The sequence below is a fragment of the Oikopleura dioica genome, chromosome 1 (genome assembly GCF_907165135.1).
Source record: "Oikopleura dioica chromosome 1, OKI2018_I68_1.0, whole genome shotgun sequence".
In the NCBI taxonomy this organism is placed as follows: Eukaryota; Metazoa; Chordata; class Appendicularia; order Copelata; family Oikopleuridae; genus Oikopleura; species Oikopleura dioica.
The window spans coordinates 2,092,227-2,117,252 of NC_137291.1; the positions used below are offsets into that span (position 1 = coordinate 2,092,227).

The window sequence follows — 25,026 nt, forward strand, 5'->3', positions numbered from 1 at the left end:
AAGGTTCTTAGAGAAAAAAACTCGTTGAACTTTGCCTGTATTTCAAAAAGTAAAAGAATTCTCATGTCGCCGGAAGTATCTCTTTACGAAGTGATCCGATTCTGTCTGCCGAGGCGAATAGATCAAGCGAAATCTGACCCTTCTTTGTTGTTGCTTCAATAATGGTTACTACGATGCATGAAGCGAAGTTACTGTTTTTGTCAAGAATATTCCGTCGAGTTGAATGATGGTCTCCCAGACTTTCAACTCATGAGTAATGAGAAATGAGATGAATATTTTATCTGATTTATTGAAGAAATTTTATTTCAATCATCAAGAAAAAGAAAGTTTTGAAAAGAAAAATCGCGGGAAAGCATGAGATTTTTGATGCAGCTGATGAAACAGTAGCGTTATCTATCGAAGTTTGAAATATTTGTTCGGTTGTAGTTTTTTCAATCGGCCGCGATGTTGTTTTTCCAGATCCTATATTCGATTCTCCAGTGGTGGCAGAGGGAGCTTCATTGTAAGGACTCATTGTGGACTTCAAATGGGAAGTTGAATTGGAAGTGATGATATCAGTAGTTTCATTTGATTGATCAACTGTTGGAATAACAGTGGAAGCAGTAGTAGTGCTTTTTGCCGTTGTACTATTCGTAATGATATCTGGTAAAACAGATGCTTCGGTTGTAGGATTGATTGTTTTTGGTGAAATCATAGTTGCAGTGGTGAACGTTGTGGACGAAGAAAGTGTCGACCCTGAGCCAGTCGAGAATGTGGAACTCGAGAAGGTGGTAGTCAAAGTGTCAAGGGTCGAAGTGCTACTGGAAGAAAGAGTACTCATTGTAGAACTGGTTGATGACGATTCCGTTTGACCGAAGCAAGCCTTTGAAAAGTTTCAAAAATTCCCTTTATGAATCATTCCATCATGAAAATTTTTATCATAAAGTTTATGATAAAAATTTTCAATTGAAGCTTTTCCTGAAAGAGTAAAAACGAAATAACTTTCAACCTTCTCATTCCGCTCGTTTAAGCTCTCGAAATACCAAATCTTCCGGAAATATTTTTTCCGTCAAAGCTTCGAAATCACGCGTTTTTATACGCGATTTTTATGGCCGTAATCCATCATAGCCTATGAAATTCAGCACCTTTAAATCCTATCATCCACGTAAACTTATTGATCTTTGATTATTATTCAGATGAATAATACCCAAAAAATCCATCACGAAAGTCGTTTGCCAGAAAAGCAAGTAGCCGTGAATTTTCGATTTCAAATAAGGCTTCTTCTGATTTCTGCTGAAATAAATTACCTCTTCATAATTACTTCTTCCTAGACTTTAACGATCGCTAATTCACCCCATTAACTTTGGCTCCAGTGGCTTAATTTCGGAAATCGATGCAGAAAAGACTGAGAAAAGCTGGGTGTAAAACAAGCGAAAATCGCCCCGAGGCCTGGACTTAATAGAATCTCGCCGCGGCTGACAGAAAATTTGCACTTTACTATGTTATAATGAGTGATCATGAGAGGCGGCCGGCAGCGGGTGAGAGCAGAGAGCAGCCGATTTTTGGCAAACATCGATCTTTGGGCACCCAGTTTGGCATCGTCTTTGGCAGCATCGTAGGCAACGGGACGAAACGTTTTCTGTTATTACGGCAAATTCCAAGAGCCACTTTGGCGTAAAGGGCTTAGCTACTTAAAAGTGCTCACACGCAAATTCCAACACAGATGGGCGTGGGAGCTTCAAATTTTCGCCCAACTCTTTTAAGTCCTGTCAAAGGTTGCGTCGGTTTCCTCTGGATCGTCTATGCCATCGGAAAATACGCTTTCCGCCGCCGAGAACTGTCAGAATCCCAAGTTGCCCCGGCCGAATCGCAAAATCAAACTCCCAAAAATCAAGCAACAACAGAAGATCGCCTTGAAACAACGGAGGAAATCGCGCTCGAGCCCTCGAGCGCTGAGGCAAAGTCTACCGACAAAACAAAGGAAACTACCGATAGCACGGATGAAAGCAGCAGTGAAGAGGAAAGTGGAGCGTTTGGGAGAACGCGAGAACGGTGCCCTTTTAGGAAAAGTTTCTTTGATGTCGATAGAGAAATAGACTTGATCAATATTTAGACATAAGTTGAACTAAAATCATGTTAATTGTAGAACTATCATGTTTAGCTGTGCATGACAGCGTATAATTACAGCGATATTGAGGATTTAAACAGGATTATCTAAACTTTATTCCTTTGATCGGACATCTGCCGGCCATCTAATCTGCTCATATAACGTCTTTCGAGAAAATTGCTTGTCGCAAACCTTACGTAAAGAATAGCTAGTTCTGTCGTCTAAAACTTGGCAAAGCGATCTTTTCGATATCTCGCCAAAATTCGCCGAAGTCCTCGAAGAAGAAAAAATCAACTCACTTTCGATGATTTCTATCTTTGAAAACGCCGAAATCGACGAGTTTCTGAAACGCCACCAGGAAAAATTAAAAAAGAAGGATTTACAAAATATGGTGCGACTGATCGCTCTTGCGAGAATTATTGCCTGTCAACTGACGCTGCAGAAGATTTCCGAAAAGAAGCAGAATTTGAATGGGTCGAGTTCGATTTGCAAACTTTGCCACAACGAATCAGGTTCACAAAAACCATCAATTATCAATTTCGTTAATTTCGTAGATGCGGACAATGATCATTGCGAATGCTGCACGACTCATTATTCTCCGGTTGAACTTTCATGCATATCAAATGCAGCAGATGAACATTGCTCCTGCTGTCTTTTGAGGAACTCGTTTTTGCCAGAGGATGGGAGCTATGATTGCTACATTCAACAGGTAAAATAGTTTTATTCGCTGGTTTGGCAAAGAACTGGAAAACTTGATCAAATTTTTCCACTCATGAGTTTTTCAAATTCCACGACATCTTGAAAATCGTCTACATCGAAAATCGGCACCCAATTTTCTTTAGCGCTTCCATTTTTGTTTATCTCGTCGATTCGATAGTGTACCACTTGATCAATTATTTTCCTCGCACGTAGTTTCAGTTCTTTTCGATCGAGAAGGACCAGAGCCTTTTTATGCCGGTTCATCTGATGTCTGCGTAGGTTTTCTTTCTCATAACATCTGTATTTGCAGAAATCGCACTAGAAATCTAGTTAATAATTATAATTAATAATTATTGATTCGACCGCTGAGATGGAGAAAATATGTACCTTGAAACGCTTCTCGCCAGTATGAATACGTTCGTGTCGCTTCAAAGTATAGATATTTGCTAAATGTTTTCCACAAATTTTGCAAGTTGGTTTACTCTCTTTCTCACTTATCGTTTCTTTTTTCATTTTTCCGAATATTCTTCGATTGAAAGATTTTCGATTTTACGAATGATGAACAATCTGGTTTATCTAAATACAGTCAACCGAGAAATTGGGTCGTCAAGACCGAAGTGAGTTCGTTCCCGATCGAACCATCATTTTTCTCCGATCTCATTTTTCTTTCAGGTCGACAGTTTGGAAAACCAAACCCAAACCTGGCTTGACAATCAAGACGACCTAGACCTCATCCAGCTTCGCCGCTCAGGCCTCGCAGTACAAAAACAATTCTTCGAAAAAATAACGGCCGAAGAAATCCCACTTGGCGAAGTTTCAAAAGTTCAAAGAATCATACATTCCAAAACATCCCGCGAATTCGCAGTTACTCTCCGGCGGAAGAGAATTGAAGAAGTCAGCCTTGGGAAAAGCCCGTCATTTGAGAGTGCGGAAGATTTTTGGAAGAATTTGGAGAAAAATATCATCTTCTTTTGGTAAGAAAATAAGCTCGAAAATACACTTTATCCTTGGCTTGGCAACCTGTATAGAAACCTGAGTCAGGGTTCTGAAAGATAATAATATAGCCGCGTAGTCTTTCTTGACCCTGACTCAGGCTTCAACACAGGTTACCAAGCCCCAGCTTCTACCAGTCAATCACCAATATCGACACAAATTTTCAGCAAACATTTCCGTAAAAAATCCATGAGAACTGCAGTAGAGGACACTTTGGACCTCACCAATCATCTTCAAAAACAGAAATTCACACCAAAACTTTAATTCAATAAGTACCAACTTTGTTATATTATTCAATGTCAAAAACTGTACTCACGAGCTTTACTGTACAAAACTGAATATTCAAATAAAGCTCGCAAAACTCGTATGAGCGGTATTGTAACTTTTGTATTTTGAAAAATGAAAAATTTGAAAGGAAACAAAGCGAAAGTAAGGCAAGATAAGAGCGAGTTAAAAATTTGTATCGACGGCGTCTTCGTCGAATTGGAGCACTTTTTCGAGAGTTGAGTTTAGCGTGTTGAAAGCAGTGGATAGGTTGAACCAGCCGCCGAAGCTTGAGTCCGGCGCATTTGGGAGGATTGGGTTGTCGGGATTGCTCCAAAGAAGCAAGTCTTCTGAGCCGATGCTTTGGATTTCTTTGACAATAGCTTTCGAAGGCTTTTGATTTTTTTTTGAATTGATTATGGAAAGAATAATTTATTAATAAATAAAACGTGCTAACTTCAAGATTATGTTCGTAGTAGAGAATAGAACCAATGGACCTAATGCGCCTATGCTGTTTTATCGAAAAGTATCATCGATATCAAAAATAAATAAACACTGTATATACAGTTTTTCGAAGCCCGACCTTTGAATCCACCAACAACAACCGCTACGCCAACATAACCTACTCTGAGCAGCTCATTTGCCACCGTAAACAGCGTTGAATCCGAGTCGTCTCTGCCAATGAGCACAATGTCCGGCAGATCAACCTCTAGGCCGTCTTTCTTCAATTCAGATGATAGATTCCAGTGGAATTTATCCACTGATGCTCGTAAAGAAGTCATCTCCATCAGCTCATCTTGGATACAGCAGGAAAGACGTAGGGAGCCGATCAGATGGGAGTGCTCGAAATTGGCGTCGGGGCGAATGTCTAGGACAACTCCAGCGGTAGCGTTAAGGACATCCTAGGAAATTACGATTCGTATTGACCTTCTGGTTCGGTAACCGTTGTAGGAAAACTGAGTTAACTACCTTTACAACTTGCTCCGCCGAAACCGGTAGAACCAAAAAGTCGTTGATATCTTCTTTTGGCTTCTTTCCTTTTTGAATTTCTTCGCGCATGCGCTGCAAAAAACTGGCGGGGGTCTTGCTTTGATAGAACTGCGCCAGTTGAATAAGGTCCGACAGATCGTCTGGTTGAATTTCTTTGATGTCGAGCTCGGGATTATCTCGCCGGTTCATAAGACAGACCAGTGCGGTGAATATGAGTACCAGATTGTCGGTAGACTGGAACACTGATAAGAGGATAAAGCTCCAAGGTTAAGCTATCACAAAGTTACCTAGATCAAAGAAAGACAAGAGCGTTTCGTCTCCAAGACAATTGACGAACATATTATCGATCCAATCGCACGCAACTTTACTGTAATCCAATTTCTTCGACTGCAGCAGTCTCGCATATTCTGGATCAAAGTACTGTACAAGCAAATCTAAGTAGCATCTGATCGTTTCTCTCTCCACTCTCGGGTGAAATTTGCTCACAGCTGCGTAGAAGCAATTGTAGACAACGTTATCTTCAAGTCCGAGAGCGAGAAAGGGCGCTAGAATCGTGGCGAATTCGGATTTTGGTGGAACGCCACGAGATTGGGAGTATTCAGCGATAATGGAGGAGGCAAGTTCGGGATTTGAAGATGATTCGCACGATTTAAGGAGGAGCTCTTTCCGAGGATAATTCAATTACAAAACTAACAGTGGTTTTTGAATGTTTTAGTAAAATAAGATCCTGTCCTTTTCTTCTTCTGAAATTCGACCTTTTCCCATGAACTCCCAAAAGCGCCGGCCAAATCTTCAGTCTCAACTCTTCTGGGAGGCAATTCGAGTCAATGATGCTCCTCAAAATATCCCCATCATAAACTTCATCGTTGAGCGCTGATTCTAGCTCCGCCAGCCAGATCGGCTTGAGAAGCGATGATTCCGGCGAATCGTCGTCGTCTTCGAGGAATGCTTCGATTTCTGCCTCGAGGTCTAGATCTGTCGTGTATTCTCCGACCAGGTCGTCGTCCATTTCTTCGTCCATTTTCGTTCGCTGCTAGAGTTTTCGACAAACCATTCTGAGAAAGATAAAGGCGGTTTTCGGGAGGGTTTCCTTTATTTGAACATTGGTCGTCCATTTTAAATGGCCCTTTCTAAGAAATCAATCCAGTTCTAAAAAGACGTTCTATGACTAGCTGCGCCGCATATTATGCCATAAGCATGCCCATATTTCTTTTTAATAACTTATTCTACCAAAACTATTCCGTCAAAGGTGCGTTGTTCATAATTAAATCCTTGCAGGTTGCGAGCTTTCTACTCCTTTTATAAAAGAGCAGGGTCACTCTGACGAGCAGACTCACTCATTCAATTATTTCAATTCAAGCTTGATCTGACCACCAGCGGAATAAATAAATATTCATTTTATCGGATCATTGGCAATCTTCGATACTTTTCCATTAGTGCAGTTATTGTTGCAGCTATCTCATAATTTTGACACTTTCTCAAAACTTTGCCAAAGAGAGAAGAAATGAGACTTTTGAGAATTCTGCTGATTGTCTACCAGACAATTGACGCTGAATTTACGTTCTACGATCTTTCTCGCATCAACCGAGAATGCAGAAAAACTCAGCTAGCAAGTAAATTACTTTTTGAAGATAAAAGTCGATTAGTATTCTTATAGAAATCTTCGCGCTAGATAATCCTTATGAATTTGGCAGTCCCTTCAGACGAGTTTCAAAAACGTGCCAGGCTGTGACAAGATATGTTTCTGCTTATTACCTAGGTAGGCTGGGTATCTGTGTTTAGGGTCAGGCTTCTTGACTAAGGAGTAGGAAAACTAGTCAGGTTTTCTGTCTAACTTAGACAGTCTAAGGAACAGGAAAACAGGTCAGGTTTCCAAAAAACAGGACCATTACTCAGTTTTCTACACAGGTTCTGTCTCAAAAGACAGATCACTTGTAATGCTATAATTTTAAGACAACACAACTTTGCCCTGGCTGAAAATCAACCCCGAAAAAGAGGCACCAACAGCCGACGAAATCGCAGAAATGATCGCCAAAGAAATGGAAAAGAATCAGAATATCTAATAAGATTTTCGTATATGCAGCATATGATACGCTCGTTTCTCGAATATTGCCTAATTTTGCAAATGTTTTATCTTTCAATTACCACTAATAAATGTTGTGATAAGAAAATTGTTGAAAATTGGTGGTGAATTTTATTGGTGAACATCTGTTATTGTGCGTGAAATTGGTAATTTCGTAGTACGATATGTTTTTGTTTGATAAGGCGGCACAACAGGTAAAATATTGGCTTTGACTCGTAGATGATACAGTTACTAATGAGCAGAAGAGTTAGATGCAAAAATTCTTTTGCAAAAGTTTTAAATTATTTCGGTTGGACAAAAAGAAAGGTTGATAAAGAGTTTATATCGTCAGCTGCTCGCTGATAGTACGAACTTTTAACAAAAAGGAGGCTAGAAGAAGCGGGAAAGGAAAATTTTTAAATACGGAAGGAATGACCCTTGTGGGGATCGATGTGCTTGAGAGTTAGGTAGACGTCTGTGCCGATGCCGCTCATTGACTTTTTCGTGTTTCAAATTATTGAATATCGGATAGTATAAGGGGAGACTCTTTCAAAAAGCCCTACTTGTATAAAGTACTACTATTTAATTAGTTTTCAAACAATTCCTTTATTTCTAGTTTGCCACCAAGATACTCTGCGTATGCCTTCGAAATCGGAAGCCCAATGCCATACCCGGCGAGTTCCTTTTCGTTACTGTTCGCCATACTCAAAAGATCTCCCACACCGCCGTATCCTTGCCTGCCGCGAGCGGTCGTGAAGTGGTATCGCCAGATTTTGTCGATAACGTCACTCTTCATTCCTGAAAAAACGCTCAACGATGTTTTCACCAGGGTCTCCAAAAATTGGATGTGCGATGGAAGTCCGAGCGCGCTCTCGAGCGCCGGACTTCCGTGTGCTGGTCGTTGGCTCGCCCCTGGTTTTCACCCTTTTCTTTTACCTTTTCCTCTGTCCGCGATTCGAATGGTAAAATCTTCTCGATTCACAGCAATAGTTACGTCGATTGGTGGCATTTGTCGCGCAGAGTTTGCATGAGCTTCAATCACGGCCCTAGAATTTTGAATCTAGTGACCTGTTGAGTTATTTTTCTGTTTACCTGAAGGCGTTTTTGAAGACTTCTTGCAGAATATAATCGACTCCGATGGGGATGTATGGGAATTCCGCCTCTGTATGTCCATTCAGCTAAAAAGGGGGTTGAAAATGGGGAATAGTCGAGTGAGTACCTTTACTCGTGGCGGATTGTCGCAGTGAAACATCCACGACTCTCGGATCTTTCTAGCAATTGCTTCGATATCTTTCGCTGGCTTCCATCTACTCTCAACAATTCCGATTCTGTCGCGCTGAAAGAAATTTATTTCTGGTCTGATTTGAATAAAAGTGACAAGGCGAAAAAAGTGAGATGATAAAGAATCGTAGCTCTTAGAATTTGGGAAAAAAGATTGCGTGATAAATGACTGTAAATGACTTGTAGTAGATCTTACTTTTGGGATGAAATATTTCTAAAAAAGAGCCAAAATTTGAATGAGGTAAAGAAAAACAAACTTACCGAGTTCTGTCCAATCTGATCCTTGAGCAAAAGGTGATGCTGGGCGAGAAGACGGATTCCAAGACGGCTGGTGAGCGTTTTGTCGAGAAACGATTGGACAAGATCGTGTGTTTTCTCCTCGTCGCCGTCGAAGATTTCGAGAATGTGGTCGTGGCAGGAGGAGAAACCCTTGAACCGCAGGTAAGGTGGGAGAACGAAACGGAAGGGTTACCTGGGTCAAGTCGTCGATAACGGATCCATGCTCATCGAGCAGGATTTCGAGCAAATGCGTGAAATCATCGACTTTATCTTGTGTTTTCACCATTCGACCGTCGTTGAAGTTTGAGATCACCTTGAAGGAGCGAATGTATTGCTCCATCTGAACGAGTAAATGTTTGAAACAAAAAATAAAGCGTGAAAATTTTTGAGGTTCCCTTATCGTTAATATCGAGGAAGCCGCTCGCGGCTTCGAGATTCACGGGGTTAAAACCTTGGTAGGAGATGATAAGACATAATTACTTACAACTTTGAGAATATGAGGATTGGTGACGACAATAAAGGGCAGGGATCTGAAGCCTTTGATTCGGTGAGCGATGCGTACGGGAAGTTCGCTTTGGAGATATTGCGCCGATCGCTGAAGAGAAATGCCCCTTTGGGACTTTTTACGAATTTCAAAAATTTTACGATTAGGTCGATGTTGGAGGGGATCCGTCCAGTGAACAGAAGAGCAGCCGCCTTGAGTCGAACGGAGTCCTTCTTCGCCGCGTGGTGGATGTCGTGGTCGCGGTAGTATTGAGCGGTGGTTTCGCGACGCAGCTGGGCTTTGTTCTCGTTGTAGCCGCCCAGGGGATAGACGCCGGAGGAGGAGGCCTTCGACGCTACTACATTTGTTCGTCGAGCCTGAAGATGAAAGAGGGATGAAAATTGGGAAAGAAGAAATGAGGAAGCCTTGATTGAGGCGTGAAGCATCTTTCTTACCTGTTGAGCAACGTTTTTAATGAGTGACATCTTTTTTATTTATTTTTCGTGAGGATGGTTTTGTGAAATTCGTGAAAGTGAAGTGGAATTGTGACGGTTCTTGATTTTCTTTATTTTTTAAGTTCTCCGTTCTTTCTTCGAGTAGACTTGGGCCGCTAGTAAATTTCTTCTTGACTGTGTAATTCGCATAGAACTGTTCGAGAGCTAAAGAGCAAGGTTAATACCAGCATTTCCAGATAGTAATGGTCCTCATCGCAACGGATCTTCTAGGTCCCGTTAAAATGGGGACCCATTTTTGATTACTGTAAAGATGAGATTACTGTTTGAAACCTTGAAATGCCAAATAAATGAAGATAATTGAAAAAAAGTATAAAAATATGTACAAAAAAGAAACTGAAAAATTATCCCCGTTAAAATTATTATTAAACAAAATTCTAGAGATAAAGTTTTTCTTACCGCCAAAAGGCACCTAATCTTTCCCGAAAAAGAAAAATTTGTGTTTCAAAAATCAGATATTTCTGCTTTTCAATTTTTGCTGTTTTCTCTTTTTTTCGTGGTTCGCCCGATCGATCAGAATCTAAGGGGAGCGGCGCGCGCGTGGGTGTTTTTACCTTTTTTCTTGATTTTGAATTTCTTGAATTTGAACTTCGCAATTTAGGTGAAAAGAAAATCCTGATCTTTTAGGTCTCTGGTTGAAGTAAAAGGGGAGTTGGCAGATCTGAATGAAGAAAAGATTGAAGGATTACGTAATGGCTTTTAACATGTGACCTAGCCAGGGGGAGGTCGAATGGAGTCAGACTTTGGTCTTTGGACCAGTTCTAGCTAGATCAGGTGATTAGTTTTTATCGAAACACCGGTTCTACTACCAGAAGGCCCCCCTTTGAGTGTGGGTATATCCTCATATCTATCCCTAAGCTACTCTTTTCCTTTGCTAAAATCTCAACGGTACATATATAGAAAAAATCGCAAGTATAAAAAGTCTTACCGAAAGGAACTTCCTACAGTAGGTTAGTATAAGGCCTGTTACTTTTTAAGTTTATTTAATAAACAATTTATAAAACAGTCTGCTTTTCTGCTGTTACAGTACTAGTAGGCTTAAGCTAAAGCTTACTTTTTTATTATGTTTGTCGAAGACGAGAATTATATAATATGTCATTTATAATATAATTGTGTACATAATTACTCTGAATATGTTTCAAATTGGGCTTGTATCAAAAGAATTTAATTAAATCAATAATGTTTTCATAATAATTTACATAACATATAATATGTTACATATTGGTATATAATATGTTATGTTTAAAATATAATTCCTCTGGTAAATTACCTCTAATTCGTTCTCAAAATACTTCTTTCTTCTTTTGTTCAACTGGGTATAAAAAGACAAATGACAGTATATATTCGGAAATAAGGCGAATTTTGAGCTATTTATTGCTCAATTGACTTGAAAAGTCTCAAAGCGGAATCATTTGAGCGATTTGTCAAGCACTTTCTTGCGTGATTTCTGCGACACACCTCGTGTCCACCAAAGCCGTTTTTGGAAGGTTCGACTTTTTTGGGAACATGGCTTTTTGTGGAGAGGAGCATTTTGTCTACACTAGAATGACACCTTTTCATTTCGACATTTTGTCATTTTTGATTGATTTTTTAGAAAGAACTTTCTTTGAATTCAGGGTGGGGAAAGGTCTACGGCACGGCACGGCACGGCACTGCGGCACGGACACGGCACGGCACGTGCCGTGCCGTGCCGCTCCATTCAGTGAATTTCAGTTTGGACACGGCACGGTGCCGCGGCACTGGGGTTAAGGTGAGGCGCAGCCCCGTTCGTTGATTTTTAAATTTGGGGGGCTTGACGGCCCTTCGGGCCGTTTCAGCCCCGTTCCTTGATTTTTAAATTTAAGGGGCTTGACGGCCCTTCGGGCCGTTTCAGCCCCGTTCCTTGATTTTTAAATTTAAGGGGCTTGACGGCCCTTCGGGCCGTTTCAGCCCCGTTCCTTGATTTTTAAATTTAAGGGGCTTGACGGCCCTTCGGGCCGTTTCAGCCCCGTTCCTTGATTTTTAAATTTAAGGGGCTTGACGGCCCTTCGGGCCTTTTCAGCCCCGTTCCTTGATTTTTAAATTTAAGGGGCTTGACGGCCCTTCGGGCCGTTTCAGCCCCGTTCCTTGATTTTTAAATGTAAGGGGCTTGACGGCCCTTCGGGCCGTTTCAGCCCCGTTCCTTGATTTTTAAATTTAAGGGGCTTGACGGCCCTTCATTTTTCTCGAAATTTCTCGGTCGATACCTACGTTGCAGACTAATTTATTAAATAAAATTATATTCATTTAGTTTTGAGTGTTTTTTACGAGAAAAAAAGGAAAAAACTGTGCCGTGCCGTGCTGTGCCGTGTCCCGCCACGCGTTCTTAATTTTTTTGCCGTGCCGTGCCGTGCCGTCCCGCGGCACAGGAATTTTTGGTGTGCCGTGCCGTGCCGGTGCCGTTGAATTTTCTTAAGACATTCCCCACCCTGTTTGAATTAAATCCGGCGTGATCCGATTTTTTATTATTTGCCCTGTGATAACATTTTCGAATTTTTGAAGTATGAAAATCGAAATTTGCTAATTTTTAATCTTCTTATATCATTTTGAGATAATTATTCAAGTTCTGCCGGGTCGTACAAATCATCCTCCAAAGCATCATCCCATAGATCGCACATGTTTTCGTATTCATCGAATTTACTGACATTATCTAAAAGATAAACTCAAAGTTTACAATTGATCTTCTTCAAGAAGACGATTACGTATAAGTTACGTATAACCCTAACACTAACCGAGCGCATCAGGGTGATGCCCTTACCCTCAGTTTGCTAAATCCGATTAAGGTGCTTACCAAGAATTTCCTCCATAACGTCCAGATCACTATTATCATCGAGGTCTTCTTCTTGAGCTTTATCGCGAATTTCGTTACGAAGGCTCACATCATCAACCTTCGATTAACTCTTCTAGGATTTCAACTTCCAAAAAAACTTACGCATGATGATAAAAACTCATTGCCGAGGACCGAGAGTGGTGTTATTGTTCGCGGCGGATTAAGGGACTTGATGGATTTGATTGAATCAGACTTGAACAAGTGATTATTTCCCAATCATTCCAGGGATTATTGATTACATACATAAATGAGCCGCTCTTCTAAAAGTGTTGTACCATAGTTGGTAATCTTTAAGATGATAATTTTTCTTCTGATTGATCGGTTTATGAGTTTACATAAGAAAAAGGTAAAAGATTCTATCCTGAACCTCGTCTTGGCTTTGATTCTTTTGATATCAAAGATCTCATGGTAATAAATCATCATAAACATGATAATTTTTTCGAAGATTTGCGTCAGAAAATTACTGAAGCATTCGATTATCAATCCGTTCTACATAAAAAAATATTCATCATTCCTGGTCTGGATTTCGTTTCTTCAAGAAATTCCATATTTTCTCTGCAATTTTCCCAACAGCCATTCTTTTCAAAGTTTTTTTTTCTCACAAAAATGCCCTTTGAAAGAAAAATTGAAAACTTTCATGAGCTGGATGATAAATTCCATTTCGCCCGTCTTATTCTGACTCCCAAAAAGCACCTTTTCCTCGTTTGAAAACATGATTAACGCCTTTTTTTGGAGAAGAAAACGAGCAAATTAAAGGTCAGTTGATTAAAAACATTTTTATCCGATCTTTTTTTCAGTTTTGTTTTGGAAGACAAACATCATTTTTATTGAAAGTTATGCTTATGCTCGATTACAAAATCAGAAATCAAAGCCGGCATTCAGTTTATCTGGCAACTGTGAATACAAAAATAACAACAGTTCGATATGCTACCGTGTAAAATTGGCGCTAATACAGCAATTAAAATATGTTCAACTAGTGCGCGCGACTTGTGATCTTGCGACACTCGGGCTCACTCTAACGGATTAATTATTATGTGATTCGAAGATAACACATTAATTGCTGGATTATAAATACGACCGTCGGGGCCAACTTTGACCATCAGTTCCAACTTCGGAAAATAATCGGAAAGCTTCAAAAGCAGTCATAAACAAAATGAATTTGCTGGTTCTCATCCAAATGCTCCTGATCAACATTTCCCTCGCCGATCTCATTGGCTTCAATCGCATGAGGAACAACATGTTCAACCACTACACGACCAGGATCAACGATGTCAAGCTCAACAAATACGATCGGGATCCGGAAAGCATGTACCGACGAAAAATACTCATGTTTCTCAAGTTTCATGAGAACTGAAGTCATCCCTTCCTGTTTAGATCTAGAGTTTTGCATCCATTAAAAATAAATTTAAAAGAAAAACTCGCCTTCTTCAGTCTCTTTTGTGTCTAATCCTAACCCTAACCTGAGTCAGGGTCATCCGCAAAATATTTTCCCCGAGCCAAGACCATTTCATTTGATCCAGAATCGACTTTCCATCAGAAACAGTCTTTGATATCAGAGATTATGATGAAGTACTCAGATTAATTTTGAATGAACAATCCATCATTATTTTTTTTCAAACTAAAAGAGACCAGATCAGTTCCAAAAATGACTTTGACGATTGAATTCATGAAAAGAGAGATCATTCAGCAGAAAAAAGGAACGTTGATTATTTTTATTATTACTATTGCCATTCTGGTAATATCTTGACTTTTTATACTGAAGTTATGAGCGTTTTTTGAGGTTCTTGTATTCTCTGAAGAAAGAAGACACGAGTTGTATGAGGATTTGAGAGCACACAATACGAAAGTTCAAAATCAATGGAAAGATCACAGCTTCTTTAATCTTGATCTTAACCATCGACACCATTAAATTCTGAAGCTGACTGTAAACTGAAATAAAGTCCGTTTGAAATAAAGTCCTTATCACTAAAATAATTAAGAAAGTTCTCTGACCAAAATTTCGTCAGTCTTCCATCATCGATCAGATTCTTCCAGGCCGCGCGCTCGTGGGAAAAGGTCCTCCGCAATTGTGGGAAATTTCAATTTAGCGCGCTCAAAGTGAGGAGTCATCTATTCACAAAAGAAAAATTTCAATTTTGAGGAATAATGAGAAAATAAGTGAATTGTAAGAAAATGATGAAGACAGAACCAGAAGCAGCCGAAGAAGGCGATGTGGTCTACAATTTGCTTTCTGCATTTCAGCTTCCGACGCAATTGGGAGTTGATTCTGGAAAGACGACTTTTGCGAAGATTTCTAGAGAAAGCAGATTGAACAAGAAACTGTCAGCTCATGATAAGGTGAGAGCAAAATTTTCCAGCGTTTTTTCCTGATCTGCAGCCAAACATGCCCAAAAAATCTCCTCGAAAAACGAAATTTTCTTTTTATACTTCAATTTCGGCTCGGAAAACGGTGAAAACTCCTGAGTCAGGGCCCTGAGACCACAGGATAGGTTGCCATAATTTCATTATTTCAGGGTCTTATGGGAACAGCGAATCAAATGTTCGCGCAAAACAAAATCGACGAAGCCGTCTCCCTCTCTCTCGAAATCATCCGAACCTGCCCAGGCGCTGCAGAGCCGTACCAACTCCTCTCGGAAATTATGCACGAAAAGGGCTTCCAAGAACATGGCTTCAAAATGGGTCTTTTCGCGGCACATTTAGATTCCGCAACGCCTGCTGAAAGATGGATCGCTTTAGCGGATGATTCTACTCGAATTCTGGGCCAGAGTGAGGAAGTCACGAAGCTGAGAATCGCTTGCTATAGAAATGCGTACAACAAGACGCATGATGGCTACATAAAATGGAAGATTGGAGATCTTTACTGCTCTCTAAAGCTTTGGAGTGCAGCTCTTCAAGGCCGGGCTCTAGAATTTATCGATTTCTCATTTGAGAAGAGAAAGGCTTGAATCTCTTCCCTCCTTTTTTATTCTAGAGCCAAAATAAAGCGTATAAAATGTCACTGCGTTACTTCCCCGGCGAGCAAGGATCCGAAGCTCTCAACAAAGCAAGACGATTCGCTAGACAAATTTATGCCATCTGCAGATCTTTGTCAGACGAAGAGTCGAGCTTGCGAATGAAATCTGATGCACTGGCAATGTTGTTGGGCACTATTCAATCGTACGAAGAACAAGTCAGTGACGAAGACATAAACTACGCGGCCGATTTATTGCTCGATTTGGAAAGATATCAGGTAAAATTTTTGACTTCGTCTTTTCCAAAGAAAAATTGAAGGAGTGCAAAGATTTGATGGAAAAATTCTGCGGCTTCGAGGACTTCTGCCCTCCCAACGAGCGCCGATTCGATTTGACCTCAAAAATGGGCCTGTGCATGATTGCAATGGACGACGAAGGCGACCGCTGCCAGAGTTATTTGCGATCGTTCATCAACGAAAAAGAAGACATCGAAAAGTACGGCGATTTGTGGTTTCGCGTTGCGGAAATGTATCTGGCAGCGTTTCACAAATTCGGCGAGGAGAACAATCGAATGCAGTATCTTGAAAACGCGCTTCGATTGACCAACCGTCTTTTGCACACGGAAGAATGGGCGCATTTGCTTGTTCTTGTCCGCCACGCCGACATTCTTGAAAACCTCGGACATCATTACGAGGCGATCGAAGCTTTGAAACAACTTGCGGACATTTCTGAAGAGCACCGAATTCCAGCGAGAGCGAGGATCATGAAACTGGAGGAGCAGATGTCGATGGTTCCGATGATGGCGCACTTAGAGAATGATCAGCCACTTGATATTCTGAACTTTTTTAATGATTTGGAAAGCGCGAAGAAGGTCAAGGTCGATTTTGTGTTTGAACAAAGTAAGTTTTCCTGCATTTTGGAGCTTTGCTGCTTGAGATTTCTAATTGTTAGCTAAAAACCAATTCAAGGTTTAACCATTCTTTCTTCTAGTGAAAAAATGGACGGACTTGGTCGATGAACAAACTGACAAGTACGAGAAGCGCCGATATTTGCGCTGCGTCGCCGACTTGGGCCTCTTCATCATGACTCACGGCTTCCGCATCTCCTTTGAACCGGATCGAGTGCATCTCTACAAATCGAGCGAAATCGCCGTCGGACTTCCGTTCAACCACCCCGGGCGATACATCCTCGTCGACATGAAAAACAACCCCGATCAGATCTTTCCGCGTCAAAAAGTGGAAAAAATAGAAGCAGAGTTGGAAGATGTCCGCCTTGCGTGGCTTGGCTGGTATCGGCTTTTTCGCGAAGTTCTTGGTGTTCTTCTCGAAATCGGCAGATTCAAGGAGGCAATTTTACTCGCAGAACAGGCGCTCAAAGTGCGAATAGACACGGCCAGTCGACAAACTGAGCATTCTTATCGACGAGAAATGCAAAGTATCGTTCTGGCTATCGCGATATCAAGTAAACAGTACGACAGGTGCTACAAGCAGCTTACAGAATGGCTCAGGAAGAGTCTGAAAGGTAATCTTTCCCTCTTTTCCCGGATTCTTTGTTGAAGGTTCGAAGCTTCTGTAAAATAACTGTTGAATAGATGATAATCTTGCGATGCAGCATCATTGGAACCTTTTCAATTTCACGATCAACAACTCAATCGATGTTCGTCATCAAAAGTTCGTTGTTCGTCAGCGATTCAACAGCAAAGCTCCTGATCCGACTCTTTGGACCATGCTCGGCCACGTGACTCGGTACAATTAACGAAAAAAATACACCCCCGCCTTCAGTTCTTTATTCTAGCGAGACACGAAGCTACTATCACGCAGCGGATGCCTACACCGAAGCGTTAAAACTCAAACCCGACTGTCCCTTTCTTCATCTCAACCTCGCTACCATCTATGCCCACATTGCTTCACAACGATTTACGACGAACAGACACACTGCTGCAACGCAGGTCATCGGATTTCTGAGTTCTTACAGTAAATTGAGAGGACTCGACAAGTTTCCACAAGAAATTCATTACAACAGAGCCAGGTAAGATCTCGTTGACATCTGTCGACCTCCTTAGACAAAGGATAATTATGAATTGTCTCTAGAATTCTTCATCAGCTTGGCATGTACGGCCTAGCCGCGATTGAGTACAAAAAAGTCATCAACTCGCCCGTCACGTGTCCAGAAAACGACCAAGAAACTGACAAATTTGACCTGACAAAAGAAGCCGTTTTTAATCTGTCTCTTATCTACCGCCAATCCGGCAATAAGGATCTCGCCTATTCTATTATCTCAAAGTACTGCCGCTTATAAAAGTCTCAACAAGTTCAAGAGTTGTATATAAAATAAACAAGCTGCCTCTATCACAAACTCCTTCAGAAAAGACCCTAGTTTTACATCATGTCGTGGTCCGAATATGTATCTGGCTCGAGCGGACTTATGGCTCACTACGATAAGATCTCAGCCGGTGGAATCTTCGGCCACAACGGCTCAACCTGGGCGCAGCAGGGGATGGATCACACCACTACTTATTACAATGAAATTACAGATATCGTCCAGCTTTTCACTAACCCCAAGGAAGCCTACTCTAAGGTAAGTGTCCCACTAAAATTCTGTCGAATGAGAACCCTTCATCCAAATTTGCCTGTTTCTAATCAAACTTCAGGGCTTCACTCTGAACAACCAGCAATTCGTCCTGCTTCGAATCCAAGACGAAAAGACCATCCTTGCTCGTGGAAAAACACCAAACACTGCGCCCGTTACCATCCAAAAGACAAACCAAGCAGTCGTCATCGCCATCGGAGAAAAGGACGCTCAGGCTGGTTCCATTTCTACTGCCGTTGGTAAAATCGCCGACTACATGGATTCTGTGGGATATTGAACAAAGGACTTGAGACAGGAAAGGATGATTTTCAGCAGACTCATCAGGGTCAGAAAAATACTTATTTAACCAATTAATTGTCCTAAAACTATTCTCATCCTCAAAAGTCATCAAGAAATTGCCATATTTATACCACAAGGAAACAAGTTACCCTCTCACTACTTTTTTGAAACAACCGCACACCACAAAGAACCTTATTTTCAACCACATGACAAATATTTTTAACGTTCTTCCTAAAAAAACTCTAGTCCAATAAAATGCCCGCGTGCCATCAAAATAAAGAAGCTCAAAAGTTATACAGCAGCAGCCCACTGTAACAGCCCATTTCACTCTTGACTGAAAGTACAACCTCTTTATTACGATTATTTCTTGCCCATGCTGTTTTGTTTTCTTCTTATATTCACGTAGAATGTATTTTATTTCGCTCTTTTTTCTGCGCGCACTGGAATTCCCACTGAATCTTTTAGGCTATTTTCAATACTGATAGTAGGTTTCTAAAGTTCAAAATCTGATGCTTTCTAAAATTAATAAAATACCAACAAAAAATACTAGTTTTTCGCTTTTCTTTAGATGGAGAAATGTCCCTTCTCCTTATCGTGACGTCTATACGATGTCAAAACCTGCCAAAAAAGAACTGTAAATGTCACGTGAATATCTTCGTAGAAGATGAGAGCTCCAAATCGATTCAGTCCGCGTCGACAAGTGTCAAATCCGGGAGCAATAAACCAGAATGGCATGATTTATCGCTCCCTTGGTTGAAAATCAATCCGCTGGTAAAAGTCATCCTCGTTGTGAAAGAAAATTCTTTCGCTGGTCGAAATCTTCTCAAAGTCACCATCCCCTTCGAAGACATCGAAAGCGCCAGAAGAAGTGGAAATGACGATGTTGGAAAAGGATCGCTAGTTGTTCGAAAAGGAGAGGCGTCAATTATGATCACATTCGATCTCATTGAACCAGATCGCCCTGACGCGGCAAACACGATTTCTCGCCGAGCAACTGGCGCTACCGCTCCTTCCATCCGCTCGTCCGTAGAAACTCTGAATTCTGCTCGCTCGTTGCACCATATTGACAACTCAGAAGATCCAGAAACCTTCGATTCTTTGGAAGAAATGCTCGCGACGGCGATACGAAGCTCCAGCGAAAGAGGCAACTCTTTTTCAGAAACACTTCTTCGCCAATTTGAGTCGATTTGTCTGTCACAAACTGACTGCCAGGAAAAAGAAGAACAAGAGGACGAAGATGAGAGCGAGAATGATTCGGTTTTCGAGGAGCAGACAAATAACTCAAGCGAGAAAAACAGATCGGACTCGTATCACAAGGCGATGATCGGAAGACCACAGCTGGAGACCGTCTCGCATAGTCCTACAGTAATGTCGCCTCTAACAGAAAACTTCACCATTCAAATCGAAAACGCCGGTTCTTTGTCCTTTCTCAAGACGCCGGAGTATTTAATCGTCCAAGAAGTGACCCATGCGGAGCTAAAATTCGGCGATAGAATTCACAAAATCAACGGAAAAAGCGTCTATGAGATGCAGAGTCCTGAACTGGCGCTTGAAGGAGTGGTAGAATTGGAAATTGAAAGAATCGTGACGATAAATGAACTGAAGACGAGAGCGTTCTCCAGTAGAAAGAAATCTGCCGCGGCAGAGGGGAAGAAAAGATCAAAACACAGGCTTTCGGTCAGCAGGAGAACGCAAATGACAGCAAAAACGCCTTCAGTTGTAAGTCAAAAAATAGACTCCTGGTAATTTTTATTCTTTTCTCACCTTGTTCGAATCTCTGGGAACAAGTAAATTTTCTTTCCCAGCTAATCAAACATGTTTGGTTATTGTGGCTAAGACGGACACTAATTTAACTTATCAACAGTCCGATAATCCGAAATCAATCCCCTCCCCCGTCTCCCTCGTGATAATTATTTATCTAGGACGCCACCAGCGACCCCCACTCGTCTAGAAACCAAATGCATTCATTCAAGAGCAGCACTATGCGTCGCAGGTACGAAATCGTTTTTTATTTAAAAGTTATTTGGAGTAAGTTGCTCTATTACTAATAGACTATTAGTAGTAGATGTTTGATACATCGTTATAATTCGCCGTTGTAGAGATTTTTTATCAGTTCCCGATGATGATATGAGGTAAAGAGGTGATAACAGAATGATAAACTAATTCTTGCTTGACTGCTTCCCACGATGTTTCCTTCAGATAAAAAAAAAACATTTATAAGGGTGTTTTTGTTTCAAAAAATGAAAATAAAAGCTAACTCACATTGCCAATATGACATTGGTGTCCACAGCCTGTGAAAATACCTGAGTCAGGGTCTCGAAACTGTAACTGACCCTGTCTCAGTGTTCTTCACAGTTTGCCTTCCCAAGAATTATGGTGAAATTGTCGAAATCAATTTAAAGGCATGAGTTTTTTAACAATAAATAACCGATGGAATCATAAGATCCGTCCAGCGAAACCGCGCCACCGTCGTCCCCCAATCCTTCACAAAACGTTATGCATCAATGAAGCGCGCCATGTCCCGGAAAATCGAGCACAACATGATGTCCGATCGCGACTATCATCTCCAAGTCAAAAAGTTCATCCTATCTGCCGACTTCTTCAAAGAGCTGGAAAAGAACGAAAACGCGCGTCATTTCTATCTTGAGAACTCGACGGTCCGGACATTGGTGAATCTGATGCGGACGAAGGAGAATTTCTTCCAGCAACATTTGAGTACGCAGGCGTTTGTACAGTTTATAAATATTTATGTTCCAGATAATGCAAGGAATTGGATTTAGATTCTTTTTGATATTGAAATCCTTTATTTCTTCCTTGAAGAGTAGCAAATGATCTGAAGATTCTGAATCCTTTGGCAGTTTACCTCCAAGTTGGATCGCCTTGAAAGACTCAAAGAATCGAGAATACTACGCAAATATAGAACTACACTTCACAACATTTTTTCACCCAGCCGCAGTTCACGCACTGACTCCTTCATCCTCACCTGCTTCTGAAAATCTATCCGAATATCACGCCTCATCAAATGGAGACAACGCACAAGATTCGACGACGAACAGAGACACCAGCTCTAGAAACTCATCAGGTAGACCAACTGGTAAATTAATAACTTACCTTTTTCTTGAAGACCCACTTTCATACCCAGATCAAGTTGTTATCTTCCTCAACAAGCGTTCCAACGCTTACATCGCTCAGAAAATCCCCGCTCTTAAAAATTCGCCAATGACGATGAAAGTCCTTGAGAAAATACGCGCTGGAGGAGTGGCCGCCTTCCATAATCACGTGAACGCTGGCGGCCTGGCTCAAATTTTATCGGTTTTCCACGACGAAATCAGTTCAATCTCTCTGGGAACTCTCGATCCATCACGAGCTCCTTCCATCGCCTCGACGAAGAGAACGACAGAAAAGAAGGAAAAGATAACGAGTCCTTTTGAAAAGACGCTGTCTGAGTTTTACTCGAAACTCGACGAAAAGGGATATGGAAAAGGACCTGGGAAAATCAAAATGCCACTCGAAAGAGACTCATTCGTCAGAGATGCGTTTAATTATTTGAGATACAAGTCGGTGAAACAGCTACAGAGGCAAAAACTGCAGATAACTTTTCGAGGAGAAGAAGGTCTAGGTAAGAGCTTCTTTAAGATGAGAAAAATATCTCATACCTTTTGATTCGCTACCCAGTGTAGAAGCCTGACTCCGGCTCCTGTAGAAGTTGCCGAATAAATAATTGGCATGATTCATTGCCCTAATCTGTTAATTATTAGACTACTCTGGTCCATCCCGAGAATTCTTCTACCTCGTTTCGCACAACCTCTTCAATCCTTATTACAACTGGTTCGAATACTCGGACGCAGACGACTACACAGTTCAGATCTCCCGTCACTCCCTTTATAATTGCTCCCACGACAAAGAGATGGTCTCCGCATGTAAAGAATGGTTCCGCTTCATCGGACGCATTCTCGGATTGGCGCTCATTCATCGCTACTTGATAGATGCATACTTTATAAAACCGATTTATTCGCTTTTGCTGAAAAGAAAATTGACACTGGATGATTTGAAGTATGTGGACTTGCAGCTGTATAATTCTGTCAAGGAATGGATATGATTTTATTTCCGATTTCAAAAAAAGGCGTTGCGTTAACCTGACTCAGGTTTTATAAAAGCTTGAAGAGAACCCTGACTCCGGTGCAGAAAGGTTCTCGAGCACAGGTCCCCCCTTTCATATCATCAACTCAGTATATGGAGGACAATTCCATCGACGACGCTTACCTCTTCATGGACTTCACGGTCATCGAGGAACGTTTCGGCAAAAAGGAAGTCAAAGAACTCATCCCAAACGGTGCCGAAGTAGAAGTCACTGATGCGAACAAACACGAATACATCGAGAAACTCGTCAATTGGCATTTCTATGACGGTGTTCGGCCGCAAATCGCTGGCCTTGTGCATGGGTTCAATGAAGTTGTTAATGTTAAGATGCTGGAAAAGTTTACTGCTTCGGATTTGGAACTAGCGTTGTGTGGAACGCAGGAGATTGACTTGCAGGACTGGAGGAGTCATACAGGTAACAGAAAAATCATTTTGAAAAGCCAGGATCGAATTTGTTTAACCAGATTATAATCATTCGGTATCTGGCGTGAAAATGTAGCTCAAACGCATAGAGTTTTATAGACGTCGACTGTATATATAATTATATCCAAATAATCAAAATAATATCGCTAGAGTACCGAGGAGGATACTTTGACTCCAACGATACAGTCGAGCTCTTCTGGAAATACCTCGAAGAACTCGACCACGAACACCGACTCAAATTCCTCCAATTCGTCACCGGCACTTCTAGCATCCCTTACGAAGGCTTCTGCGGTCTCCGAGGACCAAACGGCCCAAAACCCTTTTGCGTCGAACAATGGGGCACGATCAAGGATCTTCCAAGAGCGCACACTTGTTTCAATCGGATAGGTATGTTTTTCACTTTGAGTTTATTGTTTATTGAACAAAATGAATCACTAAACTGCAATTTTTCTTCTTGTAACATGGACTTTTCTGGTGCAGTTGATATATAATGCAGAAGCAGCAATTTTACAGTATTGTAAATCAGGGATGGGCAATTTTTGGTTCATACTGGGCATTTTCTATAGTACAGTATTATCAATAATTCCCAGGGCTAGCGGTTGTTCTAGGCAAGATTTTTTGGGTCTTCGTGCCACTGACCAAGTTTAGGGTTTTGGGATACAGTTCCTTAATCAAAGTTACAGTCTGTTTTCATAGCTTGGCAAATTAGCAGCATCTGATTGGCTTGAACTAGAAACACTAACGAAAATGTTCTTACCAATAGTACAGGTTCCCATAAAGTCATGAATTCCCGCTCCAGCCGGATGATAACCACCGCCAGGTCGATTCTTAGGCTGCGGGAGAGGCGACAACTCGCCCAAATTCACCGTCTGTAAATTGTCAAATCCATCGCGGCCCATTCCATATGACTTTTCGCGGTCAAAGTTTGGAACGTCTCCTGCATATTTTGGCCCCTGGCCGGCTTGAAAGTGATATAATAAGAATTCTATTTTTGAATTGCCAAAAACCTTGATCTGCCGGGTTGATTTTGCTTTTGCGATATTTTTGCCAGGCGAATGTTCCGATGGACAAGAGGACGAGAAAGACGACGATGAGCATAATTTGTCCGACTGGCCCGAGACCGCCTTTTGTAGCATCACATGTAGACTAATTTTGATTTTGAATAAAGAAAAATATATTTTCATGAGCTTACCCTATCTACGTCAGTATCCCATCCGCTCTGTAAACACGTGATCTTATCAGGAGTGGCATAAGATGCGACGCATTTGACGTTGCACGACGAACCGGTTGTGATCTTTTTCGTCACGTGACCGAGGCAACTCAAGTCGCCATCGACTGAAAGATAAATTTCACCGCCGGTTAATTTTTTTTTAGAAAATAAGAACACATGAAAATCAAAATTTCGAACCGCGGTCAACCGCGGTAAACCGTGGTTTCTTTAATTTTTATTCCATATAAGAGTTTTCCTGTTAAAATTCCGATAACAGCATCCCTCGTATTAAAACTTTATCAATGTTTTATACATTAAGATATCAACTCTTATCACCCACAAAATGTTTTTACTACGAAACGAGAGTAGTAACTATCAAATAATTACGTTATATTCCCCTTGGCCAGATTCTATCGGTTACAATGTTACCTGGTGCCCAGAATATGTCCCCGTTGCAGTTTGCTTCCTTCATCGTGTCTCTGGAAGTGCTGAGTTCGGGCGCTAGAATGAGCCAAATCTGCACTTCTAGTTGCCCTTAGGCAGGATCGGACCCTGTACTTTTAAGCGTCTCATTCGTCCAAATTGTTAAACGTGTGGCGATATAGTTTCCATTCTCCAGGAATTATAATGTCTAAATGCCAAATATTTATAATTCATTATAAAGTTTTGAGTAGACTCAAAAATAACCCCTTTATAATTTTCTTTAATTTTCAGGCTTTTGCTTAGTGACAAATTTTATTCTATCCTTTCAGATTTGCCGCCATACGCGACCATGGCTCAGCTGAAATCAAAAATCGAGCTGGCAATCCACGAATGCGCAGAATTCGGCCTTGAATAACTCAAGCAAAACTTCACTGAATCATACTTCTTTCTGTATTTCTATTTCAAAAAACTTCCTTTCACAAAAATCAATTCCTTGAATTTCAACTTCTAATC

The 25,026-nt window shown here is 41.1% G+C and overlaps 8 protein-coding genes across 8 annotated transcripts; 5 read left to right on the top strand and 3 right to left on the bottom strand.

Annotated features, from left to right (window-relative positions):
• Window positions 1–1,486: 1,486 nt before the first annotated feature.
• LOC145711457 (uncharacterized) lies at window positions 1,487–4,138 on the top strand. Its single transcript, XM_081789149.1, has 6 exons — window positions 1,487–1,517; window positions 1,755–2,010; window positions 2,324–2,598; window positions 2,641–2,795; window positions 3,458–3,759; window positions 3,946–4,138. Exons 1-6 carry the CDS (start codon window positions 1,487–1,489, stop codon window positions 4,040–4,042), a joined length of 1,116 nt encoding a protein of 371 aa, XP_081645275.1. The 3' UTR covers window positions 4,043–4,138.
• Window positions 4,139–4,147: 9 nt separating this feature from the next.
• On the bottom strand, window positions 4,148–6,109 carry LOC145711090 (TBC1 domain family member 23-like). Its single transcript, XM_081788816.1, has 5 exons — window positions 5,727–6,109; window positions 5,320–5,692; window positions 5,012–5,274; window positions 4,626–4,944; window positions 4,148–4,425 (listed from the first exon to the last, which is right to left on the bottom strand). Exons 1-5 carry the CDS (start codon window positions 6,051–6,053, stop codon window positions 4,229–4,231), a joined length of 1,479 nt encoding a protein of 492 aa, XP_081644942.1. The 5' UTR covers window positions 6,054–6,109; the 3' UTR covers window positions 4,148–4,228.
• Window positions 6,110–7,680: 1,571 nt separating this feature from the next.
• On the bottom strand, window positions 7,681–11,077 carry LOC145711458 (branched-chain alpha-ketoacid dehydrogenase kinase-like). The gene is made up of 11 exons (XM_081789150.1): window positions 10,921–11,077; window positions 9,594–9,797; window positions 9,300–9,515; window positions 9,139–9,249; window positions 8,848–8,994; window positions 8,637–8,804; window positions 8,572–8,589; window positions 8,314–8,430; window positions 8,187–8,272; window positions 8,031–8,140; window positions 7,681–7,892 (listed from the first exon to the last, which is right to left on the bottom strand). The coding sequence occupies exons 2-11, from the start codon at window positions 9,621–9,623 to the stop codon at window positions 7,681–7,683; spliced, it is 1,215 nt and encodes a 404-aa protein (XP_081645276.1). The 5' UTR covers window positions 9,624–9,797; window positions 10,921–11,077.
• A 3,518-nt stretch (window positions 11,078–14,595) lies between these two features.
• Window positions 14,596–17,789, top strand: LOC145698258 (general transcription factor 3C polypeptide 3-like). Its single transcript, XM_081775463.1, has 8 exons — window positions 14,596–14,835; window positions 15,012–15,393; window positions 15,483–15,727; window positions 15,769–16,348; window positions 16,440–16,970; window positions 17,041–17,194; window positions 17,244–17,477; window positions 17,540–17,789. Exons 1-8 carry the CDS (start codon window positions 14,671–14,673, stop codon window positions 17,745–17,747), a joined length of 2,499 nt encoding a protein of 832 aa, XP_081631589.1. The 5' UTR covers window positions 14,596–14,670; the 3' UTR covers window positions 17,748–17,789.
• LOC145698269 (uncharacterized) lies at window positions 17,788–18,853 on the top strand. Its single transcript, XM_081775474.1, has 3 exons — window positions 17,788–18,026; window positions 18,100–18,331; window positions 18,421–18,853. The coding sequence occupies exons 1-2, from the start codon at window positions 17,835–17,837 to the stop codon at window positions 18,313–18,315; spliced, it is 408 nt and encodes a 135-aa protein (XP_081631600.1). The 5' UTR covers window positions 17,788–17,834; the 3' UTR covers window positions 18,316–18,331; window positions 18,421–18,853.
• Window positions 18,854–18,889: 36 nt separating this feature from the next.
• Window positions 18,890–21,097, top strand: LOC145711459 (uncharacterized). Its single transcript, XM_081789151.1, has 3 exons — window positions 18,890–20,036; window positions 20,240–20,310; window positions 20,761–21,097. Exons 1-3 carry the CDS (start codon window positions 18,894–18,896, stop codon window positions 21,095–21,097), a joined length of 1,551 nt encoding a protein of 516 aa, XP_081645277.1. The 5' UTR covers window positions 18,890–18,893.
• An 82-nt stretch (window positions 21,098–21,179) lies between these two features.
• Window positions 21,180–25,017, top strand: LOC145695722 (E3 ubiquitin-protein ligase HECW2-like). Its single transcript, XM_081772730.1, has 6 exons — window positions 21,180–21,399; window positions 21,442–21,936; window positions 22,076–22,398; window positions 22,521–22,872; window positions 23,031–23,267; window positions 24,843–25,017. Exons 2-6 carry the CDS (start codon window positions 21,537–21,539, stop codon window positions 24,926–24,928), a joined length of 1,398 nt encoding a protein of 465 aa, XP_081628856.1. The 5' UTR covers window positions 21,180–21,399; window positions 21,442–21,536; the 3' UTR covers window positions 24,929–25,017.
• On the bottom strand, window positions 23,318–24,683 carry LOC145695720 (uncharacterized). The gene is made up of 5 exons (XM_081772728.1): window positions 24,520–24,683; window positions 24,073–24,215; window positions 23,888–24,026; window positions 23,638–23,841; window positions 23,318–23,546 (listed from the first exon to the last, which is right to left on the bottom strand). Exons 1-5 carry the CDS (start codon window positions 24,560–24,562, stop codon window positions 23,485–23,487), a joined length of 591 nt encoding a protein of 196 aa, XP_081628854.1. The 5' UTR covers window positions 24,563–24,683; the 3' UTR covers window positions 23,318–23,484.
• Window positions 25,018–25,026: the final 9 nt, after the last annotated feature.